At 36.9% G+C, this 26,543-nt stretch overlaps 1 protein-coding gene across 8 annotated transcripts in view; it reads right to left on the bottom strand.

The window, feature by feature from the left end:
• The window catches only part of RAPGEF2 (Rap guanine nucleotide exchange factor 2), a 195,604-nt gene that overhangs the window by 38,754 nt on the left and 130,307 nt on the right, over positions 1-26,543 (bottom strand). For 7 of the 8 annotated variants that reach the window (XM_061475731.1, XM_061475722.1, XM_061475706.1 and 4 more), the window contains 2 exons: positions 8,839-8,970; positions 525-702 (listed from right to left, as the gene is read on the bottom strand). In XM_061475731.1, the coding sequence (XP_061331715.1) occupies positions 525-702; positions 8,839-8,970 (310 nt within the window). The remainder of the gene's footprint in view (positions 1-524; positions 703-8,838; positions 8,971-26,543) is intronic. The other variant, XM_061475739.1, reaches the window with a different exon arrangement.

Genomic DNA, 26,543 nt, shown 5'->3' on the forward strand with positions numbered 1-26,543 from the left:
GAACTTCTCCCTTATTTTCATTTTTTAATGTGGTCCAAAACTACAGAACTCAATTTTTCTTGGTAGTCCTGCTGATGGATTATATGCCCTAAATGGCAGGCAGTTTTGCATTCAGTTTGATCTGAAAGTATTTTTTTCCTAAGTCTTTGTTTATGCAAAATCACGGAATAGTTGAGGTTGGAAGGAACCTCTGGAGGTCATCTGGTCAAACCCACCTGCTCAGGCAGGGCCACCTATAGCCAATCGCATGCCCAGGACTGTGTCCAGACAGCTTCTGAATATCTCGAAGAAAGAAGACCTTTCTACCACCTAATTCTGTGCGCTTTCCTCCTCTTTGGCTGTATTCAGTCCACTGGCTGAATTTATCGCATTTATGAATCACCTTACAGAATAAACACTAAACTTACTGACTACAAAAGCCAATGATTAAAATAAAACCTCAAGCTCAGAAAGTTTTCAGGTTTTGATTTTTTTTTTTGCTGGAGAACAAGTTTGACAGTATTTTACTACATTGCAATACTTACCAATGTCATCATCTGTCCTGTCAATTGGGTCTTTCTCCAAGCAGTCTCTAACAATATCTCTACTCATCAAAGGATCCGATGCCCTTTCAATGTCTTCTTCATCATCATCATCCTCAGAATCCACTGCTGTCTCTGGCAACCCACTGAGATCCATATCACCAGCCTCACTTTCTGTAGCCTAAATTAACGTATAAACAATAAAAAAACAATGAAAACATTCCAATGTGTTCTCCACTGCTACAGTTTTCTAGTTAAGTTTATAAAAATGAATTCTATCACCTAACACATCACTCAAATTCATGCTTTTTTTATATTGCTTTCTTTTTTGCATATGTTTTAAAAAACACCTAATAATTAATCAACTCAAAACCATTGTTTAAACAGTACTTCTAACATTTGTTTCAATCAATCAGCCACACATAAATAGGATTCAACAGACATTGTTTAATCAGTAGGTCTTGGGAGAACTGAAGGCAGTTACATTTCAAGGAACAATTTCTTGGAATATTAGCTAAATGTAATTTTTTTTTAAATCAACAGTTCATTTAAAACAGTTTCTGTTCCTGCCCCAACTTTTTATTTTCAGACACTTAGAAATGCAATGTAGTTTTAAGCAAACAGTTTTGGGAAATAAGTACAGCATCAAAATACTACAGGAATTTTGTTATCTCCCAGTAACCTGTGACTGTATTTTTCTTTTGTATGCATGTTAAATATGGCTTTCATTTCCTGATAAATTGTATAAAAATTTACAGATACAGAAAAAATATGAAGTAACTGCTTAAGCACCACAAATGGACTACAGAGAATATCTGCCAAACTTAACCTCCTTTAAACTGTATTAAAAGAAAGGAAAACCTGGTCCATATATAGCCTGAGATCATTAACATTGCACCTATAGATAAATACATTTTAGTAATTCAGTTTTAAGGCCAAACACTTAATAAATCCCACAAACATGTGTCTGTCACGGCTGATAAAGATCATTTTTCTTGGAACCTGATTTAATACCACAGCAGCTGCCAAGACTCAGCTACAACCATTTTTAAGGAAATGTAGGTTTCTAATGAGCAAGATTTAAGCCATGGCTTGAGAAATCAAGTTTCACGTGCCTTATAGGGATGGTTTGTTTCTGAGACTCTGGAAACACACAATGTATTCTACTTTTAAAATGCTACATGGGGCAAACACAGCTACTAAAGCCTGTTTTATTGGTCTGTCTCTCACACTGGCAGAAAAAAAAAAAACAAACAATCACACAAAACTAAGTCAACCTCCAAACACAGAGAAGATAAGACAAATTACTTTGGTATTTTCATAGAATCATCTTCCCTATGCCGCCTCACTAGATGTGGCTGACATCTGTTACTTTAATGCCATCATATACAGCCACCTTATGAATAGTACCATATGGCTGGAGATGGATCAGGGCAGCTAGTGTCATCCTTAGATCCTTCTGTCCTACAGCACAACACGAGCTTTGTAACAGGGTCTTGTCAATACAGAAAGCACCTTCACAGTATTCAAATCATTCTCACTTTGTGTTGCTTGGTCTTTTATTGGTGTTGCTTGGGATTTTTTGTTTTGTCTTTTTAAGAAAAAAATGCTAGGTGCTTCCTAAGCAGGATAAAGAAAGATGTTAGTGACATACAAACAAATCACAAAAGTGATAGCACTGACAGCAGTATTTTCATTACCAGTCTTATTGTGTTTAACATGCATGCTCCCTATGATGCATTTGAAAGAGCTGCTGTAACTACTCTTTCAAAATAGCCTTCATCAAAAGTGACTGGTGGAAAATTTGGTGACTATAAGACAGTAGACACACAGCTTATGACACCAATCTGTCAGAATCAGAAGTCTCCAACAGCGACAATTCCAATGAAGTGGGACTGACTAATTCACAGTCAATATTGCAAACCTTCCCAGATCAAGCTCTCTCAAAAGCACATTAGTAAAATGAATGCAGAACTAAATTTAGTCATAAAATGCTATTATGCATAAGAAAATTCCACATACTGTACAAAATCTGCTTATTAGAAGTTATTTGGCTTTCTTTAAATCATAAAATGGGACAGAAGTTGAAGCTCTATTTTCCAGAAAAGTTGATGCTATTTTAAAAACAATTCTTAAACTTGAATTAAATTCAACTTTGTATTCAGAAAATAAAAATACTACTAAAGGCTACAATCATTTCCTGAAGATGAACACTTTTTATAGAGCTAATTAGATCTTTTCAACAACTGAAGTTATTAGTAGAAACCTGAATGATAAAGCAACTACTTCTAACTTACATATCAAAAAATACAAACCGCTGCAACATAGGAACTCAGACTTCAATGCAACAATCCACAGAGTGATAAGAAAAGTTATAATGTAGGACACCTTTAAAAATACACCTTATCTTTTGGGGGGAAAAAGTAAATTCAAGGAGCTTTCTCAAAATGTTATGATTATGCAAAAGTTAGCAAAGAAACACAAATATAGCTTTTCCACTTAGTATGCATTTATAGCAGTGAAGAATCCAACAGTTCATCCCACAAGGACTCCTTTTGATAACACATGCAAAAGGTTTTGCATCAGCTTTGTTACATTATTAAGAATAATTGGATCTGTCTTTATGGTAAAAGCACACACCAATTTATCTACATAACCATTGCAAAAAGCTTCTTTAGGATTAGTAGCATCAAGTATGACAGTAAGTATTCAAGGTCATCTTGCTGACATGTTAAACTTCATAACCCACCCAGTTTGAGTACTTTTGTACTTCTTCATGTTGGAAAAATCAAGCATGTCCACAAAGGAACCCTTAGTTATAAAGCAATAGCCATGCATTGTGTAACACTAAAAGGAAAACCTCAATTAGCTCCTTTGAGCATAGGGGATTCCTTCTAAACCTCAGAGTGGAAAATCCCGAACACAAGATGAATACCCAACAGAATTTGTACAACAATCAATCATGAGGCTCAGAGCTTCTCAGGGCATGTAATTAAGGATTAAATAAACCTCAGAAATCAGTGCTTTCATAGGTGCGTGTTGTCTTTGTTTCTTGAGTAATAAGAGAAATTAGCTTCACTTAAATAAACCTAAAGAGACTGCATGTAAGAAAAACGCTGGATGCAGCTTGAAGTACAAAACAATGTCTCTCCAGAGTCTGAATACCAGCTGCGATAAAAATTTTCTTCACAGTTGGAGAGATGGCAAGAGAAATTTGCTGAAGCTTCAAAGGAACCACGTAATAGTGGCAGCCTAATTTTTTATTTGTCACATCACTAACAAGAAAGTCAGGAGACTAAGACAGACATTTCCAAGCCTGAGGTGAAGATTTATTTCACATTTGGTACCTAAGGAGAACCTGCCCAATTTTAAGCAGTGTCTATAAAGGCTAATATTGTACTAATATAAAAATGGATGCTCCAACTGCTAAGGATCTCTAAGTCCAAAATCACTTCTAGATTTGAGTGAAGACAGCTAATCAAGAAAATACAGTGAAATAACTAGGCAAGGATGTAAAGGAGCCTTCTGTAAGTTCTTAGTTAGCCTTTGGCTCCATGACTGATTTATTAGCTTGAAATATTTCCTCCTGTCATACAGAAACATCAGACCCAGTGTCTTCACAGGCTGAAATAATGTCTGGGGGTTTGTTTTATATTAGCTTTCAACCCACTGGATAAAATTTACAGTATCAGTAAATTACCATGAAATTCAATCCATGTAATTATGTATTTATTTATTAAATATTTATACTACAATCCATTATAGTTATTATATATACAAATAATAAATCTAAGGTAGTAAAATAATTTTTCATACTCTGCTGATATGAGTGCAAATGGCCATGAAATATCTTAAAACAACTCCTTTAGTCTAAGATCTTTACTGCACTCTCTCCTCATATTTGTTCTTTCCTAATCTACAACAAAATTTACAACACGGCAACCCACATCTCACAGGAGTCAGCCTGAGCAGTTTTCCTCCCTAGAGATGGAAAGATGTAACAAATCCAGACAATGCACACCAGGAACAGCATCCTCCCCTATCACCAACTAACTGCTGCTTTCACTAAGCAGAGCGATGTTTGCTGACACCACAAACATACAGAACAAGGACTCTGGAAGTTACTCATAGGCTACATAAACTACAGAACAGATTAGAGGACCTGAACTCACCAGCAGTATTAAGGTACAGCACAGGACTTGGCCAAAACTGTGGAAGGAGTTCAGTAGGACACAGTTTACCTGAGACATTTCAGATGGTCCTGTGTTACCAAGAGCCCTGCACTGCAGAGGCTGCTACAGTCAAAAAGGATGACTTAATCCTAAGGTAATAAAAAATAATCTCTTTATTTTGCATACAGTGACTTAGGGGCAGGCTGCATAGACGCCCTGGTTTGAGAGATAAAAGTCTGGGCTCTCTCAGGAAGGCTTTCTGGATGGTGGACCCTATCAGACCCGTGAGAAAACAAAGCTGACATACTGAAAATTTCCAAGCAATACACACATCCTGGGAGGGTCTCAGAAAGGATGTTCCCAGTTTCCTGCACCACCAGGAGTATCTGGGCAGACACCAGAGGGCAAGTAGGACTGGCAGGAAGCCATCAGGCTGAGGACAGGATAAAGCAAAGAAAGGCTAGCAAAGGAAAGAGCTGAGCCAACACAACACCACCTTCCCAAAACAAGGAAGGGGAATAACACACATTCACAGGCTTAAATCTCCTTGCTCTCAAACTGGGTTCATCATCTGGTAATATATAGGACAGGTATAGGAAGCATTTAGGAGCATATAGGAACAGGTATATGCTTCCATATAGGAAGCATTAATTAAGCGTGAGAAGCAAGAGCAAGCAGTCATACATGAGGAATGATTTGCTCTGCCAAGTCAACACAAGACAAAAGCAAAGTATTGTTCTTGGCAAAACAAGCCAGCACACAATCTATTAACATTCAGCATCCCCTTCCTCTACAGTTACATTACAGAGTTAGTCACTTTGTCAACTTATTTCCTAAAATAAAAGTAACAACACTTAAGGACCTTACTAATTGGCACCTGAAATATTTTTGAAACTTGGGTGGGGTAAACATCAAGGCTTATTTTGCTAAATTGTTCCTATCCTAAAAGGAGTTCTTTCATGTGCAACATTTGATAAACAAATATAGTTACAGCATTAATATTTAAAGGAAATATTCTCAGCTCAATGCTGAAAGCATCTGAAGATTCAGCTTCATGATTTATTCAAAAAAATCTTAAAAGGCCATGAACACAGTTTCACTGCAAACAGCTGTTTTTAAGGCTACAGAATTAAAACTTACTAGGCTGCAAAACGTGACATTACCTCAGATTTCACCAGTAAAGATCTAATTAATAGTATAACTTAAAAAAAATATATTTTATTTATCAACTGCAAGATAAGATGGCAATCTTTCTAAATCCTTGTTGCCTACTTAGCCATAATGAACAGAAGTCCACTGTACTGAACAGAAAAATACTATTATATACAGATCATAAGAATCAGAGGAAAAACTGACAATGAGCTTTGCCTAAGTTTTACTAAATTTGAAGTAAAAAAAAATGACTTGTAGATGACTGGGTTATAGCTTACTGTTTCTCAATGAACATGTGCAAGAGAATTAGAAGGCAAACAACTGAGAGAGAATGACTGAATCAATCTCTTGGTTTCAAAAAGTCTTTCTGTTTATTTAATCCTTGACTTGAATTCAAACTGCAGCCACTGTATTTTGTTGCTGGCTTTTTTGGCACTACTTTAACCTAACTTAATGTTGTTACATTACATTCCCCAATGACTGAAACTGAAGTCAGAAATTAATGATTTACCACAGTAACAGAAATCATTACGTCAAACAACACTTGGTACTATTTGGTTAAATTCAATAATTTAAGAACCTTATCAGTTTCCACACATGCACTTGTCAATTAATCTTCTTTAAATATGTGTACTAACACAAAAACATGGGGCTACATTCCACAATACATTCTCATATTTCCTGATGTTGATATGGGCATTGGCTATTTAACAATTATTTTGACATTGTACAATTACACAGCTGTCAATACATCTTCAAGAGGTCTTTAAATGAGGTATTAATTGTAGATAAATTGCAGAACCCAGATAATACTTAAGATTGACAGGAATGGAATATTTTTAAATTAAATTCATATACCAGGTTGAACGTATTTCTCTGAAGTTTCGGTACAAATGTACAGAACTGTACAACTGTTTAGTTTTACTTTCCCAGAAATTTAGTGATCTTTTTCCACAGTTATGAAAGTTTTGCTGAAAATCTTTGCAAAAAAACTATTTTCAACTTATCTAGCGAGTAGCTGTATAACTATAACTATATGCCACCTACAACTGTGTCTCTAGAGATACCTGTTATTTTTATGTTAAGGTCTTTGGAATGAAAGGTATGAAAATCTGTAACACTTGAAGAACAAAGCTGATTTTACATCTTCTTCACCCTCACAGTATAAACCTGACTCCAGCTTCAAAGTAATCGTCCCCTCTTTAGAACAAATTCTGACAAACATACTTGACTGGCATACGCTATGTCTAAAGTATTCAATTACTTTGACATTTTTCACAAAAATAAACCTTTGCATTACTGCAATTACTGTCTAAATTGAACTGGGGCTTTTTTATAGCCTCTTTTCTTCCACAGAAAAGCCTACAAGCTTATTCCCTGAAGCAAGCTGCATGCTACAAATATGCTTACAACTGAACTTGTACGTATTCATATAAATGCTTTCCCCATTGTTAAAATGGCTATTTGCCATTAAATTTGCATTTTTTTAAGTACCCCAAACAAACATTACTCCTCTTTTAGTAAACAGTACTTCATGTAGGAGCGGTCTTGTTAATTTTTTATTAGCATTTTGATAGAACAACATTTTAATTAGATTTGATTCCTTTTTTTTCAGAATAACAGATTGCTTTATTTCCTATCAGGGCAAATGCTCCTCTGACATGGCAAAAACTGTGTACATTAAGTGCAAGATGGAGACTTCCTCATTTTATTTCATTTTGATTTTTTTTCCAGTTTATATTTAGAGGAAGCACACATACCTCCAAGTGCTCCAGGGACACCCTCTGGATCAGTTTCACGGTAAACCTCCAAACTCAAGCTGCTCCAAATGAAGAGCACAGAACTTTAACAACAAGAAGCCCCCTCAGAAAAACCATTTAACCTAAGTGTCACCAGTTCAATGTCCCCATCTTTCCCAGAACAGCCAGGGGAGAAATCACTACTGAGGGCTGGCACCAGACCTCTATGTGGTGGGGAAACTGGAATATGCCCCTCAAAAGTCAGATCAGCACAAGCTGCTCACTGTGTATTGCTTTCTCCTTGGCTCTGAAGAGGTTCTCTATTTTGAAGCCAACACATCTAAGAACTGTAAAATACAGGATCAGGAAGAAAAGTCCCTGACATGACAAGGTCCCAAACCTATAGTTTTGAAATTCTGACCTGTAAACACCACAGCTGCTGTTATATGTATGGCAAATCAGACAGAGAAAGACAAATTGAAGTGCTAGAGTCAGGAACCGAACCACTTCGCCTCCTAGGTCCCACCACAGACATCTGCTGGAGAGGCCACACTGGCTGTTTATGCTAATATTCAGGAAGATTTCCTCATCCAAATATCACAAATTACAAAAAAAAAATAAAAATCATCAAGCACAGTCTTGATAGGTTGCAAAATGCTATCTCTCTACACTGTCAACTCATATCCTGACAAACTATGGCAACACAAACCATGTCATTGTGCTGCAGATTACTTGTCAAGTTTTCAAACCTAGAATCATAGAGTGGTTTGGGTTGAAAAGGACCTTAAAGGTCATGTAGTTGCAACCCCCCTGCCATGGTCAGGGACACCTTCCACTAGACCAGGTTGCTCAAAACCCCATCCAACCTGGCCTTGAACACTCCCAGAGATGGGGCAGACACAACTTCTCTGGGCAACCTGTTCTACTGTCTCACCACCCTCATAATAAAGGATTTCTTCCTAATATCTAATCTAAATCTTCCCTCTTTCAGTTTAAAGCCAGGACCTGACCAGACTGCCAAGACTTCTCAAATATGATGGATAGTGACTTAGGAACTTTATCCACCAGTTCCCTCAGGACCCATGGATAATAAAATCCTGAAATTATTACGATTCAGATAAAAATTAGATCTTTTTAAGTCTCTTGAGTGGTTCTTCAGACAAAAACTGAGAATAGACAATAGCACAGGGTTTGGCTATAAACGTCAAAACTGTTGGCATTTGCACTTCACATCAATATCCATTCCAGTCTTACCTGGTAGATATCAGAAAGGCTGCTGCTTCCTGAATCACTAGTGATGCTACATCCTGAGTGACTAGATGAAACGTGGGTCACCTGTGGGTGGAGACTGTCAGTAAGGTGCAGCTTTGTGAAATCTGCAGGAAGCTATAGGTGGAGCAGAAAAAGCATCATTACAATTTGAGGTAAATAACACAACAAAAGGAATTAATATAAATTTATATCACACTTTATTCTGTGCCAATACCAAATGAATTAAGAAAACTAATGGGGCTTGAGAATGCTGCGTAAAATTTTGAGTTTTGCAGGTTTTTTAATTCATGCAGAGGTCAGCAAAATACCACCAAATTGCTGCAAATACAAGATTTTTAAAAAACATGTCTCTGAGGACAAACAACAGTGAAGCAACCACCCTTATACCAAAACTCTTCAGTATCTTGCTATGGGGTTTCACAGAATTAAAGCGCAGATTAATATTATACTAGTTTCAATATCAATGGCTTCCAGTAAGGGGGTTAACAGCAAGTAAACAAGCACTGTTCTGGGCTTGGCTAACTCCTTTGCCTCTGATGTTAAAGTAGAGTCAAGTAAAATCCAAGCCACTGACCTATCTGTTATACTTCAAGTGAAATAATAGGATGCCAAATGGGAAATGTGGGAAGACTGACACAATTGCAAAGAGCTACAATCCTGAAATGCGTTTGCTTACACACAGTGCTGCAGGATAAATTGAGACAATCTATTTGATGCACCAAGATTTGTGATGTGTATTTTTACTACTGCTTTATGCATACAGCTGCCAGGAAAGTGTTTTAAGTAAACACTGTCAGACTGCAAAGTGAATTTTGATAAAGTAAGGTATTTTCTGTCTGAATAAATATTTAAATGCTATTTAAGGGGCAAATTGCTCCTCTTCCTAAGAGCTTCCCTAAGAAGCTTGCATCTCACCACTAGTTAATAAAAGTATATTAATGTATCAAGTTTGGAATGCAATAAAGGCTTCAATAATTAAAAAAAACTTTTCTCATTAATTTCTTTTTTATTTCTTTCAGTTCAGGAAAGATAGATACTCTCTACAGAGTGTGTTTGTACCAGGAATGTCACACAAAGTGTATTCACCCATGTCAGTTACAAATGCTACCTTAGCACTATTACCATTCTCCCTGGATGGAAATGAAAATAACACCTCATTCAGCATTAAGATGTAAGTTGTCGATTGGTATAAAAGGTTATGAGAAAAGAAATCTGCAACTCACAAGACAGTGTGCTTGAGGAAATTATTAGCTCTATACAAATAAAGATACTGAATGATTTTACTGCTGTTTGCCTGGTTTACATTTGTTTGGTTATGGAACATGCCCTAAAAGAACCTTGGCTTTAGGATTTGTGGTGAAAGCAGACAATTGGAAACCTTAGTCTTATTTAAACTGACTGGCATTTCCTACATTCTAACACACCTTCCTTATTACACTGCACCGGTGTAGTAATGACTGCAACAGTGACAGCAAAACTGGCTACATTTTAAACAATTCTTTCTTAGGATTTCACAAAAGAGGAGCTAAAACCAGGAACCAGACATTAATAACTCTAAAAAAGCTTCAGTAGGCAAAGAGCTAGAGTTGACCTTCATATACTAATCAACAAAGGGTGGGCAATTAACAAAAGCAATAGTCTAACACATGCAGCCATGGATGCTGCCTCCAGAAAAATCTGGTTATGCTCACCACTGATGATGATATACCAAAAGGAGAAAATACAGCATTAAGGAGTGTATTATTCACAGTACCTGTTTAGAATAGTATCTGCATTAGGATAGTAGCAGACTACTAATGCTACTTCCTTTTCCAACCCGTAAATTTGAATTATCCCCAAAATGAAAAGTACATACTGATATTCAAGCCACTACATCAATTTTTTATCATTATTTGAGCCATTTTACAAATAAGTGTACATTTTGTAGGCAGAATGCATAGTAAGTGAACCACCACAGCTTTTGCAATGTGTCAATGACTAATCCCAGAAGTACAATCTCTTAAAGCACTCCAGGCTAATTTCCAAGTAGAAATCCTACACATTATTTTAAGATACATATACAAATCAATTAAGATTCACACATTTAATGGTAGCTTGCACAGTATTTCAAGGGGTTTACATTTTATAAAGTAATTACTTTATAATCACAAATAAATATTAACTCCATAGGGAGGTGCATGTCAAGACAGTCTTGCACCAAGCCAATTTTTTCATAGTGCCCTGCAAATATCTCCATGTCATTAACAATTACATTTATTTTTTGTCAATGCAATAACAATTCTTAAGAACCTCACATCAAAGCAAATCCAAAAACTCAAGTCAAATGACATTTAAAATAATGACTGCAATTAGTGTTTTAAATGAACAGCAAAGATTTAGGCTTCGTTATTACACAGGCAATAGCAAGGGGCAGGAGATTCCGCAAAAGCAAGACTTCTATTTTTCTTTTTTTGGCTGTAGACAATCAGCTGAATGTTTGGTTATTATTGGTTTTAGAATAACTCCTCAAGTCAAAGCCATGCTGCATGAGCTGGACTTGCCAAGTGGTGACAGCACAAAATCAGAAGCAGGCATTTTACTTAAGGCAACTTAACTAGCCACTTTGATCCTAATCAAATAGGACTATGTACAAGCAGAAAGCACATGCTCACATCTTTGCAGAATACTACGTCTCTGTGCTACATGCCCGAAAGCAGCATCCACTTCGACTGCCCCACCCCCAGTAAGTTAAGGTGAGAATTTGCGTGAGGAAAAGAAAAAGTACAAAAATTAAGTAAGCTGAAACAGTTAAACGATGAGCTTAGTGAAAAGTGTGTGTGAGAAATACACACATTTCTATCTTAGTCACAAACTGCTATTTAAAACATTTCACATACAGAGCTGTACACAACAGGGAAAAAATGTAAAGCATGGATGACACGACAAACCACATGTGCTTAAGTCTTCTGTGTAAGTGTGGTGGATTGACCCTGGCTGGATGCTGCATGCCCACTAAAGCTGCACTCTCTCTCCTCTACTCAGCTGGACAGGGGAGAGAATACATAACAAAAGGCTCATAGGTCAAGATAAGGACAGGGAAAGATCACTCACCAATTACCCTCAGGCAAAAAGGACTTGGGAAATTAGTTTAATTTGTTACTAATCAAATCAGAGTAAGATAATGAGAAATAAAACCAAACCTTATGAAAACCCTTTCATCAACCCTTCTCTTCTACCTGGGCTTATCTTCACTTCCAATTTTTTCTACCTCCTTTCCCCGAGCAGTGCAGTGGAACAGGGAATGGGGGTTTGTTCAGTTCATTACAGATTGCCTATGCTGCCCCTTCCTCCTAAGGGGGAGGACTCCTCATGCTCTCCCCTGCTTTAACATGGGGTCCCTCCCACAAGCAACAGTTCTTCATGAACTTCTCCAGTGTGGATCCTTCCCACAGGATGTAGCTCTTCATGAACTGCTCCAGCATTCCAACAAACTGTCTGTCTTGGAGCCGGCTGGCATTAGCTCTATCAGACACAGGGGAAACTTCTGGCAGCTTCCCACAGAAGCTACCCCTTGTATCCTCTGTTATCAAAACCTTGCCAGGCAAACCCAATATAGGCTACACTGGTCACTCAAGGAACACAATGTTTGGTAAATGGTTTTAGGTATGCAGAGCAAGAATAAAATGCAACATTCAACAACCTCAGTAGTGCCAGCAACCACCACAAAGGTGTCTACCCCAAACCATGATATTTACATCCTATTCCTTACTTGCAGTGGAACACAATTAAAAAAAAAATACCATAATGAAATCACATGACTGTACCCACTGAAAAAATGGCTAGGAACAATAAGCTCTACTTTCAAGAAACATATTACAGTTAATTTCACCACAACAGGTATATCGGCATTGCTACTGAATTTCACTTTGTTACAAAATTTTCTGTGCCTATATTCAGCTATCATGCCATTTAACAGTTCAGCACTAACTTTAGTATTTATAAAAACAAAACCAAGGGTTTTCTTGCATATAGGCTAAATCTGCACATCCTTTATCCTCTACACCATGCAGCAATATGAGAAAGTCTAAGGACATACCCGTTGCCTCAGCAACATCCCCTATCACCAACTGAAGACAACACAAATGGCATCAGAACTGAAGAGCCATGTTAAACTCTTTTACCATTTTCATTAAATGATGACTGGTTTTAAGGAGTCATTCAAAGTACTAAGGATCAAAGGCAGCTTGTACTTTTCACATAACAAGCATTTAGTTTTCTGCAACAATAAACTACAGCTTTGCCGAAGCCAGAAGCAACTACAGTATTTCTTAACTTTATGACTGAACACTTGGGAGTCACAGCATCAGAAAGGACTGAGACACAGTAAAAACACAGAAAGGTAATTCAGACAAATTAATGCATGATTTGTTCTTAAGAAAACAGTTTCAAAATACATTATATGTACATTGCATTAAATAATTAGTCATTATAAAGGTCAGATAGCTGTCCTGATAACCTGTTTTCAGGATAACCTTCATAAGTGAGAAACATTACAGCTGCATATGCATAGATCTAATGAAGTATAACATGGGAACAGAAGTTTTTAATACAAAACACAAGCTGATAAAATGGATAACACCAAAGACCTAACTTTAATTTGACAGAGGTCAAAACAGCATTTTTATAGAAATACATGTAGCTCTTATTAAGTAAGCAGCACATGTGTATACACACATTCAAACAGTTTACACACATGGATAGAAACAAAGGGAAAAAGAGTACATCTCAGAACTCCAAGTTTTTACTTCTTGAAAACCCTGAAACAAATGAAAACTTAAACAATTATGTGAAACTAAAGGACAAAGAGTTATCTCCATTTTGAACTGTACAATACCTTAAGTTTTATCACATCTTCCTATCTTAAAAGCAGCATTTTATTACTTCCACCCTCAAAGTGAGTCACCACTTTATGCATGCAAAGTTAACAATTACTTTGCTCTGAATATGTTCCTCCTATTTTAAGAACATCATCATTTTCTCCTGCCCTACAGTGTGTCTTTCTGTACAACAAAAGACAGTCTCTACTGCAACTCAAGAAATTCTTCGGCTTCTCCTCCTCTAACAGCATTTTAAAAACAGAATATATTTTCTGCATATTTACTGGACAAGAAATTAAATATAATAAAAGCATTAAAAGCTATGAAAACTGAAAAAAAAATATCAGCAAAATGATGCCAAAACTTTTCTTCATTTAAATAGTATTCCTCTGTAGTTAGGCTTTATTTTTGTTTGTTGTGAAGGGGTTTGTTTTTTAAATGCAGTTAAAATGTGAAAACAAGTATAAGAGCAACGATGGGAAAGATGGACACAATAATTGAATTCTAAAATACAAGAGGAACTCTGGTTGGAGAGCTCCAATATACCACTAATTTTAGAGCGAACAATAAGCATTTTACAAACAACATTTTCTACCGAAGGCCAGTCAGCACTTTATGAAATATTAATCAAGCCTGCAAAGCGACTGAAGTATAGCTGCAGAAAGATGTAATTAAAGAGAACAAAGGTGTAACATTTCCCAACGAATGATCATGTAAGTAACCAAGTGCCACTGAAACAGGCCAAGGAAGTACAGTAGACTTAGGGCAACACAAAATATCACCTTTATAGCCTCTATTTCCACATTCTGAAATTAAAGAAATGCAAGCAAACACTGATTCTTCAGCCTCTAACTACATGCATCCAAGTGCATAACCTATAGTACCTCTCCACTAATATGACAGAAGCTACCATAAACCAAAAGTTATTTCTTTTATAGATGACAGTCCAACAAATCTAAATAAGTAAGTTAGAACAGTTATTTTGCCATTTTGTATGTTTTCGTAGGAAGAGTAACAGCAGCCAAATAAAATAAATACTATGCCTTAGTCTTCTTCCCCAAGACAGTAATTGTAATTTTTTTTAATTTGCACTATAAGAGGGTTGATAACCAACCTAGTATTCTTCAGTATCCTATAAATTCAGTAACATCTTATTTCACTATTTTATATACATGTTCATTTTTATATTAAATGTCTGCAAGTCTGTTGTATGTGCTTTAAGAATACACCCAGATTTATGTTATTTAATGACTGAAGGAAGAAATACTTCTAATAATGGTGGGTATTTATCAACATGTTATTTCAACATAATTCTTTTGCTAACCAAGAGAGACATCAAGGAAAGCATTTTCATGGTTCACTGATTTAAAACACAACAGTCAATGTAAGTAATTAAGAATAATAAAGTAATTTCTATCGATTCTGTCTACAGACATGATGCAGTCTGACATGTTCAATGAAGAGTTAAATTTCAAATAAAAGTTTGAACTATATACAGTTCAACTTAGAATGCAATTCCCATGGAAGTAGGATTTCCTTGTACTTAGGGGTGGGATGGAAAACATCAGGAGTATCTATGTATTTTCTCTGAAAACTCAAGCAAGAGTGAAATAAAAACCTTCCAACTTGAATTATGTCTTCTCTATATCACTCACTTTATACAATAGTATCTTATTTTGAATCTCCAAATTTTCCTCAAATAGACATGCTTATGAGAAACCATGGCTCAAATTTCATGAAGACATACTCTTAAAAACATTCTTCATCTTGCGTACAAAACAAAGCACAACCCATATTCTGAAAATAGTGCAGTCGGGTACTATTGCTTTTACAACAGTTGTTTATATACAAAGCCCACAGCAGAATACCTTTAGCAAAAATACAAATGATAAGGATCTTTTCTGCAAGCTCTTCATATTTTCTTCCGCCTATACTTTGCTATAGGTAGCCCCTCAAAAAACTATTTAGAGGTTTAAGCTAACACAATGTGCGCTGTTGGTCTCAGGGAAAGACTGAGATAGAGCGAGCACACAGTTAACTTCATTTTGTTTCTCAAAACACACAACAACTGCCACTTACTGGACATCTCATAGCTCTCAGCAGTTAATCCTATGAGCATTTCATGCATCGAACATAATTATCCTTTGCTTGAAGGATTATTGACTTCTGCAGAGGGACAGAGGTGGGGAAATTTAAATGGGTGTCTGGGGAATTAACAAAAGCTCTCAGGGGCAATCCTTTTCAATGGAAACGTATGAAATGCACTCCTGACACAAACCCATCGTTATTTAACCTCTCTATTGTAAGACCAGATCTGTTAGCTGCTCTTTCTTTGACAACGTTTATGTCACAGGTTCAATGCAGCATTTTATATTCAAAATTGTCTTCTTCAGGAAATCTGCCATAAACATTATTCCTTGAGCAAACACAGATGCCAATGTATTGGCAACAACTCAAATTATGTATAAAAATTAAAAAAGGGAGTTGGGAATTGCATCATACAGGTATTTACCGTGCCTATGAACCAAGAATAGAAATGAAAAAAATGCAGAATAGATTTGAACTAAATCACACTAAACTGAACTAAATCCTCCTAAACAATTTTCCAAAGCTCTTCTCAGTTGTTCGAAATTCTGAACTCAAACCATTATAACATATTTACAATGAACAGAACAAACACACAAGATCAGAATATTTTTATTTAGAACTTTACTCAGAAATCTACCTCAGTCAGAAAACACCTGGTGAAAGTATAACTTCTTCGCTGGGCAACAAAGGACAATTTAGTAATTTTAAAACATGGGATCTGTGATGGCTTTAAAGTTAGAGCAGTTCTGCTCCAGGGATCAAACTAAAGAGACTGTTCTACAACTGGTTTGTCGGTAGGTAAGCATCTAAGTACTGACAAATCTCTGATGACATTCACCACATGGAGAACCACAGTCTGCTAAAAAAATTCCCAAACAGTGCAGCAGAAGTGAAACCTTGCAGAAGGGAGCATGCAGGATTTTCAGGTCTTCCTCCTCTTTTTTCATTAAGTATCTGGTATTTTACATTAATCAGTTTGGTTTGTTTCAAAAGTGATCAGATTTAGATCAGACCCCATTCTTCCTCACTTTCAACTACTATGAAAAGCAGAATCTCTATTCCAGTGTATTACATCTGCACATTTACAAGAGCCTAACATATCACTCTTGGTAGATTGCCGCTGGCCCACCAAGCACTTGCATTTAGAGCTTTAACAGAGCCTGCACAGCCTACACCAGCATACAAATTAACAACTTCCCAAAGATACTGAATAAAATTGGGAAGGGAATTAGTATTGTGGAAATATACATGATGAAAACTGACAACTAGGGACAGGCACACAATGACCACTGCCATGCAGGCTGAAGGAAATACCATTCTGAGGCATTTCAATTGACTTCTGGAATATCTCTAGGGTAGGAGTGCAGAAAATTGAGCTCAACCACTGAACTTCAGTAAAAGCTCCCCATTATTTAATACCAACAGACTTGGAGGACAAAAAAAATAAAAAAATAAAGCCTGATTTTGCAGAGATTTCTCTTGGGAATAACTGATTTTCATATTAACATAATGCATGTTCTAGTTGATGTTTTTCCCACAGTTAGATATTTCTAAATACTTCCTCTTGTGGCTATTCGGGTGTTTAGTATGCTGAGAACTACTGCTGGGTTGGAAACTGACTGTTCTAATTTCAGGACTTCTGGAGGCTTATAAGGTTAAATTTTGAACTCTTTGGCCTGTTACAAGAAACTGTGAAAGAGGAAGGAACAGAGAACCTGGTCAGAAGCTTTGCTTCCACAGGAAACCAGACAAAAGATTTATGTCTAAGGATGTAAAAGCAAAAAAAGTTCAAGAACACTTTATGCACACACGTATGTTTACAGGAAACGTGAATTGAGACATTTTAAGTGAGATGTTTTAAATCCTGCATAACATTTAAACAAAGAGGTATGCTCACGCATACCTCATGTACAGACTCATTTTGGGTTTAGACAAATCTGCCAGGGGGACATAAGAGATGCTGAAGAGCAATTACACCAGCAGGGATAAAACTGATAGCACCTGCATCCCCATTTTATTTTCAGCTTTAAAGCAGCACTCAGGATTGAAAACCACTACAGACAAGTAAAGAGTCTAGCCCAAACATGAAAACATCTATCCCGGGCACATTTTAAATGGTTACACCAAATACCTATGATATGTATACAATTCAAAGTGTTGAAGCCTCCAACAGTAGGGTGCTTTTACACCATGTGTTGCCTTTTTGTTTTATACCCAATCATGGAATATTTCATTTCATGAGTACAGCACTCTAGCCAATCTAACTGAGCTTACTTAAGTTTTTCAGACACTCATGAGGGGATGGATATTCTCAGTTTTGAACTGCAGCTGTTTAAACTGAATTACTGCAGTGTACTACTAAACTGGAGCACTGAATTTTACTGCACTAACTTATAATAGTAAAAGGAATTAAAAAAAAAATAAGTGCTACCAAGTGATGTTTATTTTTTAAAGATGGTATATGAAAAATGATAGGTACAGGAAAGATCTTAAAATTCCCCTCTTGCAAAGTGGAGGGAAAAAAAAAAACCAAAAGAAAACCACAATGTGATGGTAAATCCTGCTTGTATCACTGTTAGTACAAGGGATGAGCAGGACACTCTTCTGTTAGCATACATTCACTGCTACTTGCAGTTAAAGAAATACGGTACAGTATGTGAAGATGTGAGATCATGCATTTTGAAACAAAAACCAAGAACCTGGGAACTTATCTGTCAGAAATTACTGCTATAAGACTTTCAGTGTATCAGCTTATCAGAAAGTGACTGAACTGTTCAGGTGATGCAGCAGAAGGATAACCCAATGAGATCACAGCACTCATCATACAGAAATTCTGTGCTCTTCTCCATGGCCGCAGCAGAGACCTTATTTGGAAATGTTAAACACATTCCCAGCTTCATGTTTTCAATAAAGATGGACTTAAAGCCATGAGGACAGAGTCAGAGAACTATCAGGATTAACAGAAGAAAAACTAGTATTTGATAAAGTGCAAGAAAAGCACAGCTTATTTAGCCTGAGCTGAGAGAGGGTATGATCAGTATCAAGAAATAGGAAGGAGGAAAAAAGTATTTCTAATAAAAGGCAATGAATGTCAAATCAGTGTCAAGCTGAAAGAACCCTGCTACCTAATAAACCACAGAGAGTCTCAAAAGCAGACTCCACAATAGCTGTGTTGGAGAAGGCTTTCAAACCAAAGCTAAATGAAGCTATGAATGTGCTGTACAACAGTGTTTAATGGCACTGACCCAGAAAATCACTTCCAGATCCACGTCAGTCCTTCAAACAGATAAATCTGGTATCATTCAGAAGCAGACTAACCAAAGGAGTTAAAAAAAAAGACAAAAATCAACATGATTAACATAGTAACATTTTAGAGTTTCTTATTGGTAGCTTCTTAGTAAAGACCTAAGTATTCTGTATACTTCCCAGGAAAATGCTTTTAAAAGATATCAATACACAGGGAGTTTCCGTGGACAGATGCAAAACCTAGCGATTTCTTTTTTTATACTCAGTCTTACCACTACAAAGCACCAGGCTAACTGAAAGAAATGTGATGAAAATTTATAAAAACATGACTATTCAGAAGCAATTGATCAAAAATTTTGTTTGAAGTCTGATGGTTGCAGCCAAGTCAATGCCACCCTTGGAGCTTTAACTAAAGGATTATCTTTGCGTTATAGTTTCAAGGAATAGTTAATGAGAAAAGTGGTTGGTTTGTTCCCAATACGATGACTTTGGTTTTCAGTAACTTAAGCAGTAGGAGAGAAATGCATAATTCTCAGCTAATAACTAGCTCCAAATATGAAATTGTGTACTTGATCTATTTGCTTGCTCTACAATGGAAATTCCCTCCTTTTTCCTTGTCTGACAATGAAAGATGCACACTCTGCTTCATCCCAAACAAAAAAAAAATAAATTGAAGAACTTCAATATTATAAGATGTGTATCTCAACACACAAGGAGATATCAGGGCACTTGCTAAACCTTGTTTTAAAGAATGTTCTGACTGTAGCATTCTTTAATACAAGTCCAAAATTGTATTACCATAATCATTGGTTTCCGATTGCTAATTGCATAATAGTGAGCAATTAAAAACAATGAAAATTTTAAAGTGCTGGTCCAAAGAAGAGGCAAATAATTTTGCTTAAACATTGGGACGTTATTTTTGAAATAAGGCAAACTTTAAAAGAAGTGCTACTTAAGAACATCTTAAAGTTTAGAAATAGTACTTCTGAGACAAATGCTAGAAGGCTTTGTGTTTGCAGTATAGCGTAATGAAGGTAATATCTCACTGTTTTTCTAGATAATGTAAAAATAGCACGGCAAGGCAACTCAAAATATTTTAAAATGACAGGTATTTCCCTTTATAAGTAACCAATGTTGCAAAATCTTAAAATAGTATGATTTTACCTTATCTATTTTTAACGTTGTACTAACATGCTAGCAGCCAAACAGCTCTATTACTTATTTTATGAGTTTTGAAAGTGCAACTGTACTCATGTCATGGCACTATAACAGCAGCGGATGTTGCTGTAAAACTCCTCAGCTTTGCTTGCTCAGTATTTCACATTTTCCCTCATATGGTAGCCAAAGAAAATTAATGATGATTTTTCACACTGACACAAGCTTTTAAAACTCTATGTGGTATCATGCATTCCTAATACCTCCAGAGTTTCTATTCTGTCACACAGAACAAGATTCCAACTTCTTTGAACTACTACATATTTACTAGTTTAGGCAAATGACCTACTTGTGTGTGCTCACTGTGATCATAGCAAGGGAAAATGTAAAGGACCATTTTTTGCCATTTCATCGGAGTCTCTAGGAAGCACAAAGATGTCCCCTAAATTCTGGAGCACAGTGCAGCAACACCTGTGCAAAGCCACTTAAAATTACTGACACTGATCAACACAGAACCATCTTTTATATTAATAAAATTTCTATTTAATTCTAAAATAACCTGCACAACTTTTCTCTGTAGTCTATGTGGCAGTTATTCAAAACTGTAATATCAAATGTTAAGCTCAATGAGCCCTCCCTTCCTCACCCCCTTTTCTAAATCACCTAATTGCTACAAATGTCCACAACAATATATTCAAAAGATAAGTAAAACAGGACCTGATATGGAGCCAGCTAAAACCAAGGCTGCTTTAGAGCAAGGAGACATCGTCAACTGAACCACATTATTCTGCTTAAAATGCTGACATTCAGATGTGATTTCCCACAACGTATCTGTGTCTTTGCAGGTGTGCACATAAGAGTTTAAATCATCCCTCATTTTCCTGCCTTTGGTCAACAGCATACTACTAAAAAACACAATCCATGTAGCAACTTCTACATTCTACTGACACCATGAAACATATTTAGGAAGAGATTTTACATCACAGATTGCAAAACTGCAGAAAAACAAATAGCACAGAAATCTAGGACCAACACTGGAAGCCTGTTCTACAGATACAATTAGTGAACTTCATCTTTTTTTCTCCCACCTACCAGAATATAAGCTATGGAGACCCAGGATGTGTGCACGTGCATCACCGACTGCACAAGGTCACCTTGCAATAACCAGAAAATTTGAGAGTCAAAACTTAACTGCTGATTTATGACAGCACTAGAACAGTCTTTGCTATAACACTCCATGCTGCCAGAGATTAAGAAGGTTAACTTCTTTTATATAAGGGGTAGACGGTTTAGTTATTTACTGCATTAAACATGCTATCTCTGTGTGCTTAATGAATAAAACCCCAGCTGGAACACTGAACCTCCACTTAAAAACAAAACAATCATATTACTCTAACTCAGGAATTCCTAAATTTAGTTTTCCCTGGGTACCATCATCAGAGAAAGAATAGGAACGTACAACACTAGTGGAAGTGGCAGGTGTAGGAGTGACATTTAGCTGTCTAAACAACCTCTTCCTTCAACAGGAAAGAGGCAGATAACTAGATTTTCTGTATACTACTGCTGACATGCATACCACTGTTTGTGAAAATGTGCTTTAGTATCCATTTATTTAGGAATAGCAGCTGTAGTTGGGGACCTTGGACCTCTGCTGAACAGAAATATCTGAAATCCTTTTCACTGAATTGCAAGAAATCACTCGTGTTCCCATGAAGCTTAATAAAAACCATTATCAACTAAAAGAACTGACTGTTTTGAGAACAAGCAAGACTGAACAGGACAGAAACTGGAATCAGACCGCATAAGTCACACGCCAACAGGTAAGGAGGGGAACACTTAGGGTACTGACTTCTACAGTTATTAACAGAAAGTAACAATGCTTTAATTTTGTTTGCTTTTCATTCTGCTCCTACAGCTGTGAACAGCTTCACTTCTAAAAGAATCAGTACGAGTCTTCCCTGTTGCCTTAAAAAAATCCAGTGGACCACCACTTCCAGATGCAAATTTAATTATTTAAGTAGGACACTTTATAAAGGCTCTGAAATCCATAAATTCATGCATTTCCTTTTCCTCATAGCTCCTTAAAAGCAAGGACAATGGAAAAAAAAGATCTTCTATATTATTTATGGATCTTTCAAACAAAATCCCTCTACAGTCAGCTGCTAATTCAAAGGCCAAAAAACCTAACTAAAAAATCCACGGGTGATGTGGGTCAAAACTGAAAAGGCAAGCACACCAGGGAGATACATCCAAATCTGACATCTGGCTCTTTCCTGAGCAATCTAGAAGAGTAAAGAGCTACTGCCTGCCAAGTATTTCGAATATTTTATTTTCCTAGCTTGTTATCATGAATACATTAAGATTTAGAGGTCAAGCTATACCTTGAATGGGGAAGCAGCAGAGGCAGACAATGTACAATGAAAGCTTTGAAGAACTTTTAACTACTTACATACAAGAAAAAAAAAGTTAAGAGCAGAGAAAATGTAGTTGTGTTAAAATGAGAACAGCAATGATGGTTCAGCAAAGCCAGGATACAGCTAACTAAGAAATAATTCCCACAATTCAGTTTAAATTTCCCAAAAATCTGTAATGGATTCTCCCTCCCTCTCTCTCCTCCCCCCCCCCCCCCCCCCCAACCCCCACGAAGGTACAACGTCCTTCATCACCCCATTTTCAAGCCATCAATCCCACTACCAATATTAAATTTATGGTCTAATTCTGCAGCCACGTTCTCTCTCTCACGCATTTCCATGCCCTTTCAAATCATCCCACATTAGATGTTCTGATCCACCTTCCTGACACTAATGTAACTCCAAGGTATTCGTTAGGTTGGCTGGCATGCAACAGCAGATAGGCATTTAAGAAACAATGCTGTGGATGGAGTCCTAAGTGCACAACCCAGCTCCCATTCTCCTGGCTCTGCAGGGATAACAGCAGCACAGAACAGTAAAAGCCTATTTTTAACTATAAAGCAAGCCAACATGACTAAATACACAAAGGGAGCAGACCTACAAAATAGCACAACGTCATTTTTATGAAATCATTCTTCAGAGGAGAAAAAAGAAGCAGCTTTAATCCATTTTTCTTACTTGCAAAGTCACAGTTTGGAGTCAAGCTTTACACTAATAAATCCTACCCAGCTGGTGTGTCCAAATGACCCAGCGCACAGCGCCTGTGCTTGTCAGCAAGCAAGCTGACAGGCTGCACTCAGATAAAATGAGGCAATATTTATAGACTGAGTGAAAGAAATCACAGGTTGAGGAATTTGACCACTGGGCTATTGTCTGGGTTTACAATGTGGCTCCTGGTTGTCCATACAGCTCTGAAGATCAGGTAACTGTAGTTACCATGAGATGCATTACCACTACCGAACATCAGCATGTTGGTCTCCAGCCAACTCTGGGTCAGTTGAAACAAGTTATCTGCAGGTAGAAAGTTACAAGTGCCACATGGAGCTCCATTTTATGATTGCCGTAGCACTTGTTAGCTTATTAATAGACACTAAAGGCAGCTCTAACATAATACTTAGCATTTCTTTGCATCCTAACTCACATGCTTTTGTTCTATTTTTTTAATGCAATTGGCTCTTGATTCAAGCTAAAAAGCTGGGACTGAAAGAGAAGGCTGAAGAGAAGTTTTCATATTCCTGGTCCAAAGGAGAAGTGTCATCTCCCTTACAAGCTGCAAATGCTATGGAGGTATGCATATATTTGACTGTACAGAGTCACAACCATCTTCATATTCAAGGCAAAAAAACTTCACTCTATGTCAAATTGTTGTTTACAGTTGTCACTAACTGGAACTTGGGCAACATGTAAGGAAAAATCAGAAAGCCCTTCTGATTTGAAGGAGGGGCACTCACACCCCCATCCACCAACCAGCACAGGGACTGCAAAGCACAGGAACTATGGAACTTGCAGTAGGTCAAACTACTGTATGCCTCTTTAAGGCACTCCAGACAGGCTTTTGTAGAAATGGCGTATTATATGAGACACCAATCTGCCTGCCTAAACACAGGATTCAGGAAAGGCCAGAAAACTAGCCAGTCCAACCTGTATGATCAGACTACTCCCCCAGTAAGGAAAATCTTTCACTTTTCATGGAAAGTGAACTAAACATGCTTGCATTTTGTGCTCCAACATTTGCAATGGAGACCATGGATCACAAGAAGACTGCTGCCCTTATTTTTATCTTTTTGACCAGCTTAAGGTTAGGCTAAATAGAGAATGCCAGGTTAGCTAAACACGTCACATCTGCAGTGATACCAACTGTGAGTTTAAACCACGACACCAACCCAAAAAAGACAGGTAAGGGCATTCTGCCAAAGGCTGGACCCACATTCTTGCACACTTCCATATTGCACCAGCCTAAGAAGCAAGTCCCAGCATCACAAGTGTAAATTACAAGCAACAGTTACACAAAATTTCATCCTATCTTCCAGTTACTTCACCAAATGCAATTGACTGTAATCCTTCATCTTTTCCAAGAAAAAAAAAGAAAAAAAAAAAGTGAATAGCTCATCTCCACCGCTGTATCTCAGCTGTATTAGGGACTAAGTAGCAGCACTATTTGGGTCAGGTGCTATATTAACATAAGGCTATTTACCTTCAGCATCACCCACAGAAAAGCACTGCAATCTGTTGTCCTTTATCTGCCCTTCTAGCATCACCATACAAATACAGGTTTGGGAAGGAATGACAAACACAAATTCCAGCTCCTGGGCATACGATCAACTTTCACAAGCAACCCACTGAGCAGGGACCCCTTCAGTAGAGTTTATTTTCCCTGTGGTTCTCAGCTGAATCATCATCACCTCAAAACGAACAGCAAAAAAGACTACTGGCAAGCCGACAAAACTGGAAGAACTACCAACCAGCCAGCACTGGGATACCGTAACGAGTGTAGTTAAATTTCAGTAGCAGATTGACAGATTAAGCATGCAGAGGTTAGAATCCTAAACTCCTGCAGGGAGTCATCCCACCCTTCTCTAGCACCACAGCTACCAAGCTTTCTTAATTACAATATGAAAATAAAGTGTGGCAGGTGTATGGTTCTTTCATCAAGGGTAAATCTTGAGAAATTAATGTGTCATTTTTCTCAAATCTTTAACATTAACTATACTTATCATGTAGGGTCTTCACAGTCAGTAGTACTTTTCATCCACTGGCAATAAGAACACTGGAAATGCTGCTTCAGTATTACCCTCACCTGCATGAATTCCTGAAATACCCTACAATCAAGGGATATTTTTTTTTTCTTTCTACTAGTATCACTCCTATTTATTTTTAAATGCATAGAATGCTAACAAGAATACATTCGTAATAGTAAGTGAGAAGAATTAATAGTCTGGTTATGCATCTGCTGTTGCAACTAAGGTATCAAAAATCTAAATTGGACTTTAATAAAATAATCCTGAGATCCTGAAAAGTATGTATTTATTTCATTCAGACGAAAATCACACCACTGTGTATTCATGAAAGGGTTAATAAAATTAGTTCAGCTTTTCAAACATCAAGGATGCTGTTAAGAACCAATTTGTAGCAATTTAAAGCCTAGAATACACTAAGGAATAAAAAAATACCTAAGATAGCTGAAGAAAAACAAATAAGCTTTAAATAAGCTTAAATGAATTATACTTAAGAGTTTCCAGTGCCAACATCATTCATTATCACAGAGAGCTGATGGTCTGAACATAGTTTGTTTATCAAGTTCTAGTTTAGAAATTAGAAATCATGGTTCCTAATGCTCATATTGTTAAATCATGTGCAGTTATCTTTTGATATTTCACTGATTTTACAGACAACCTGTAAACCTATCAAGTATAGAAGTATTTCACAGATGAGCTTCAGGTCATTTCAGCAGAAGATACAGAACATGAGACACTTCCCCTTGCTTTTGCATACTGGAGTAGTACCAGCAGCAACAACCACAACTGCAAAACCAAGCAAGACTACCGACAGTGGTTTCTAATTCGCTGATAAGCCACAGATATTTCTTTGCATATCACTGAGAATTCCTGCCTTAAATAACTAAAAATGAAGTTTCCAAAAACCTAATTTACTTCATCTTACTGGGATATTTTTAGAGGTCCATTTGCTAAACTGACGGGTTTATGTCACTTGGAAATTGCTTAAAGCTCAAGCATATGTACCACTGTTAAAATTCCTGAGCTAGTATTCTACAAGGGAGCGCAAATATTTTGCAGGTGAAAGAATCAGCTTTAGATACTGAGGCACAGGATTTCCTTACGTGACTCTGCTTGCTTCCAGTTACAATGGACTTCATGTTACTCTATGCACACATTGCTAATTCCCTGATTTTTTTAACCTATGCTACTTAGCA

The sequence above is a fragment of the Pezoporus flaviventris genome, unplaced genomic scaffold (assembly GCF_033815535.1).
Source record: "Pezoporus flaviventris isolate CSIRO_AGI_PZ_B2104156 unplaced genomic scaffold, CSIRO_AGI_Pfla_v1 ptg000002l, whole genome shotgun sequence".
NCBI classification, from domain to species: domain Eukaryota; kingdom Metazoa; phylum Chordata; class Aves; order Psittaciformes; family Psittacidae; genus Pezoporus; species Pezoporus flaviventris.